This window comes from Frankliniella occidentalis, unplaced genomic scaffold (assembly GCF_000697945.3).
Source record: "Frankliniella occidentalis isolate FOCC.00 unplaced genomic scaffold, Focc_3.1 Scaffold8, whole genome shotgun sequence".
In the NCBI taxonomy this organism is placed as follows: domain Eukaryota; kingdom Metazoa; phylum Arthropoda; class Insecta; order Thysanoptera; family Thripidae; genus Frankliniella; species Frankliniella occidentalis.
In genome coordinates, this window is record NW_026267138.1 from 2,212,100 (window position 1) to 2,217,055 (window position 4,956).

At 45.0% G+C, this 4,956-nt stretch overlaps 2 protein-coding genes across 6 annotated transcripts in view; one reads left to right on the forward strand and one right to left on the reverse strand.

Annotated features, from left to right (window-relative positions):
• Positions 1-4,956, reverse strand: part of LOC113213577 (CUGBP Elav-like family member 2) — a 275,917-nt gene that overhangs the window by 15,975 nt on the left and 254,986 nt on the right. The gene's annotated exons all lie outside the window — the stretch shown is intronic.
• On the forward strand, positions 2,050-3,539 carry LOC127751518 (uncharacterized). 2 transcript variants are annotated; one of them, XM_052275183.1, is made up of 5 exons: positions 2,050-2,247; positions 2,449-2,611; positions 2,727-2,900; positions 2,974-3,138; positions 3,285-3,539. In XM_052275183.1, exons 2-5 carry the CDS (start codon positions 2,507-2,509, stop codon positions 3,438-3,440), a joined length of 600 nt encoding a protein of 199 aa, XP_052131143.1. In that variant the 5' UTR covers positions 2,050-2,247; positions 2,449-2,506; the 3' UTR covers positions 3,441-3,539. The 2 variants fall into 2 exon arrangements, with proteins under 2 accessions (XP_052131143.1, XP_052131140.1); XM_052275180.1 differs by having other exon boundaries at positions 2,052-2,247; positions 2,505-2,611.

Consider the following 4,956-nt stretch of genomic DNA (forward strand, 5'->3'; position numbering starts at 1 on the left):
TTGTCGAAGTGAAACTGGGTTAAGGTCGGCCCGAGAAATAACGCGGCGGCGATGGGAAGCCTCGGAGCGTAAAAGTAACAAACAGTTCACCCAATTTCAATTAGGGTGTGATTTAACTTTCAGAACAAATTGGAGTATTGCCCGCATCATTACCAAGTTTAACAGATGTGTGAATTTATGTATAAGTCGAAATACTTGTCACTTTGGCACATTCAATCAATACGCTAAACTGAACCATATACACGTTTACCGAAGGAAAATAATATTTCGCGTGCCTGTGGACTTGATGTGGAACGACTCACCGCACATGGGACTACAGTTCACGCCCCCTCCCCCTTCCCGTTTGTACAGCAAGCGGGTGCGCGGCCTCTCCAAATAGTCCTCATCTGTCGGCTGTCGCGTCCGATATCCATCGTATCGATGTCCGTCTTATCGCTTCGTCCCAATCGCCGATGGCCCGCCATTCGTCCGGCGAGCAGAGGCCGGACCGCCAAAATTATTCCCTTTACTCTGAAAATAACAAGTAAAAGAAAGAGAGAAGTCTCCAGCAGGCACTCCCTCCATCCATCCGCCGCCTCTACAGTCACCATAACAACGCACTGAAAACCAAACGCTGACCCGCCAGTAAAAACAGAGGAATGGCCGGGTGGAACTTGGGGGAGAGAGGAAGAAGGGGGTACCGGATATTGTTGATTTGTCCTCCCCTCATACAGGCATTATATCCAGCTGGATATCTGCCAATATGGAGGGCCGGCATGCTGTCATTGGGAAAAGTGAGGCAAAATACGACAGCTAGTACAGCCCGCGAGAGGAAAAGGGAGTGAGACAGGGTCTATATCAAGGAACAACAAAGGGCAGGAACGGGAAAGCTTCAACTACAGTTCTACCAACAGTTTGTTCATCTCCCGCCAAAACAGCTCCCATTTTCCCTCTCGTTTCTATGGCCGGATGAGCTCGATTAAGTGAGGAAAGCTGTTCCATTCGCTCCCCATAAGGAACATAGACGACTTAGACATTTTCAGACGTCTACGTACAGAAAGAAGATGGTCTAATAGACATCTAGCAAATAGGTCTGAGAGATGATCTAAGTACACACTTTCGTTCCCAAATTGAGACGTCTATATCAAGATATATATAGATGAGTTCTTTACGCTCATATTGTCTTCAACATGTTTCAATCCAGAGCCAAGGGAATTATTGTTCAAATTTTTAAAATATCCCCGTTCACCTATGCTAGTTAATGGCACGTAGATGGCGCATAGAGATAATCATTTAGACCAAACGTATATGAATTAAAATCAAGATGATATAGATGTTTTGATATCTCCCAATCGTGCCTTACGGGGACGCTGTTGAATAAAACTGACGGGAGGCGCGACTGAATCATATACACACGTATGATGTCAGAAGTAGCAGTAATTCAAAACCGATTAATGCACTACAAACGTATATCGTTATCGCTAACAACGTACGTTGTAATTAATTAGTTTTACCGTAACCATACCGTAACTTTAAAAAATATCCGCCATTAGCTTTTGCGCCGCGTCCAGATACTAAACCATTACACACAGTGTTGTGCATGAACATGCAGTAAGGCATGCAGCCATGGTTATGCACAAAACGTCGGGCATAACTATGGCTACATTAAACCCTAGAAGTCTTATGCACAATTCAAATTTGCATATTTTTATGCGGGAATGACAATAAAATGCAGGCTATGCAGGCGCAGTAGCTTCACTCCCGGGTTAAAAACAAAAGCAAACCCGCGATAGGCACAATGTTAGACCATCAGTGTGGAGTTCACAAATTTTTAATGATTTTAATGCTCCGTAGGCTTCGCACAGCCAATAAGCTCACTGTCTCTAGAGATCGACTTCGGTTACGCCGGGTGTGATAATACGGGTCGCGTTTTTGGGACTCTGATCTCAATCCCTCTTCAGAAAGCAAATAATACTACCCCGGAAAACCTCTACAACTTGAATGACGTATACGCTATTGACGTAGAATCGTGATATGAGCGGTGAGCGGTACGACGCTCGTGGTGTTCGCACGCCAGTCGCCAAGCGTAGCCGGGAGGTGGCAGATTGGAAGGTGTCGCACTGCTGCAGCACATGGTTCAATCCAGAGCTCTGCAAAAGGGCTGCACCTCTCTCTCTCCTCGCCTTTCTGCTGCATGGTCGAGGCCAGCTAGTACTCAGGACGCAAACCTCGCCCACCGCACCACGGCTTAGCCTGCGGGCGTTGAAGGTTCCTTTCTAGTACACACTAAATCCTTAGGCATTCTGTTGTGCATAAGACTTGGAGGAATTTATGAAGCCATAGCTATGCACAGGTTTTCATGCATAAGTATGCAAAACTAAGGCCACTATGCACAAATTTGTGCATAGTAATGCTGAAGTTTTACATAGTTATGCATGATATTTGGTGGATAACTACGGCTGCTTACAGCTGTGCATGTTATGCACAACAAAGTACATAAGGGTTGAATGTGTACCGCCTAACAGCAATGGCAAGCCCGCGGCGATCAATAATGATGTCCTACATACTTGTGGCGGTCCTAGTACTCCTTTGCCAGTCGGACATTCTCTGCAAAAATATCAACTCTTTCGCGGTAAGTATTATTAAAGAACCAATATTAAGTACGTTTTTGAGATTTTGGGTGTCAAACTCGCGGCTGGTGAGCCATTTTTCTCTATTCTAGCTAGCCTAGCATTTCCGTGTTGTAGGGCCCTTACATAGTTTACAACGAACGGTTCTACATGTCTGAACTAAAAAATCGCACGTTTCTGTGGAAATGGAATTTACATGCTACTCGCTTCAATCCATATAAGCCAAGAGAAATTCAACTACTAACCGGCAACGTGACGGGAGTAAATGTGTCTATTGATGACAACTGCTGGGTAAGATAACGCTGTTAAAAAATGAGATTGAGGATTGAGAAATGAGTCCAGGAACAAATGTGCATTTTAACAGGCAAAAGTAATATTAGACACCTGGAAAAATAACCAATGGAAAGAAAACGCTTTTGTCATTTTTGTGAAAGACAAAGCATGCACGCACGGGAAAATAAATTTGCCTGGCTTTTATGAACAGTTATTTAAGAAAAGAGAAACTAAAGGTGCGTGCATAGTGAAACCTGTAAGTACCCAAACTTCAAGTTTGCTCTCCTAATTAGTCTTTTCTCTTAAATAATTAATGTGAAATAAATAAGACTTGCGACTTGCGTCTTTTGACAAAGAAGAATTAAAAAACTAAACGCCAAGACAACTTACTTCTATTCGCAGGGAGTTTACGAACTGAAAAACGCACCAGTTAAATTGGCATTTCCAAATTTTCCAATCATGCCTTACGGACGCTATAGGTTCAAATTGACGGTAGGCAGGACTGAATTATACACATGCATGGTGTCAGAAGTTACGATAATTCCGAAAATGGATTAATGCACAACAATGTGTATCAAGTTTAGAGCCGAAAGTGAAATAACATTCGCCATCAGCTTTTGTGTCGGGGTCCAAATAAAATGGTAAAACTGTAAATAACTATTTCGTGTATTATTTAAAACTACTTGTGCCTGAACTGCATCAGGCACGGTTCTGTGGAAATGGAATTCGCATACTTATCGTTTCAATCCACATAAGCCCAGAGAGATTCAACGACTTTCTGGGAACATGACAACTGCTAGGTAAGATATCACCGGTAAAAAGGAAGATTAAGGATTAAAAAATGAATTCAAGTACAAGTCTTGTACAAAGAATTAACAAATTGAACGCTATTCACTTCTACTCACAGGGAGTTCACAAATTAAATAACACACTAGTTGAATGGTTTTTTTCAAATATATCAATGATGCCTTACGGACGCTTTACGTTTAAAATGACGGGAGAGAGGATTGCATCATACACATGCTTGATGGCAGTAATTACGACTATTCCTAAAACCGATAAATACACTACAAAGTGTAGCGTTAATTTACGGCCTGACGAGCAAAAATTCAGGCCGACATGCGTTTTGTCTTTGGTGATTTTCTGCAAAGTCATTTTGCATTTTCTTCGCTGGTTATAATGCACAAAATATCGGCCAAGTTTTCGGTGCCGCTGGTCCCCGGTGTGCTGGCGCGTGGTGCTGGGCCGGCTCACACGCTAGCCCGTGTGATTAAGTGCTCCCCCAATCACATTCTATCAAGCGTGTTGCGGTTCTCGTTGCCACCTCGCCGCCGGGCCGGGCCGAGCTGAGGCCCCACGCACGCGATACCGCTGTACTACACTGCGAACTGTAACGAGAGCGTGTCGGGCGGAACAATGACGTAACGATTATCGCCGATGGGAAGGGTGAATAACACGCTCTTCTTGTTTTGTTGTGGGCGAAGAGTACGCAACAGAGTCGATCTGCTCAAAGGGCCTCCTCCTTTTCCAACTCTCCGCTTCCCCGGCTGCTCGCGCCGTATATTATTTTTACCTCCCGCACCCGCATCAGAAACGTCACTGTTTGCCGTGTGCACTGCCCCCCCTCCCACGCACACACACACACACTCACACAGGCGCTCAGAAACTGAAGAATTGCACACGCATGCGAACATTTCCGCGCACAAATCACAGGAGGCGCGCCAAAGTCACGGCTTGCAATGGGGTGGGGGGTGAGAGAGAGAGCGAGAGAGAAGGGATAAAGGAAGAGGAAAGAGGAAGAAAAAGAGAGAAGGGAAGAGCAGGAAGACTGAGAGGGGGCGATGGAGAAAGAGAGCTACCCCGGAAAACCTCTACAACTTGAATGACGTATACGCTATTGACGTAGAATCGTGATATGAGCGGTGAGCGGTACAACGTTCGTTGTGTTCGCACGCCAGTCGCCAAGCGTAGCCGGGAGCTGGCAGATTGGAAGGTGTCGCACTGCTGCAGCACATGGTTCAATCCAGAGCTCTGCAAAAGGGCTGCATCCCTCTCTCTCTCTCTCTCCTCGCCT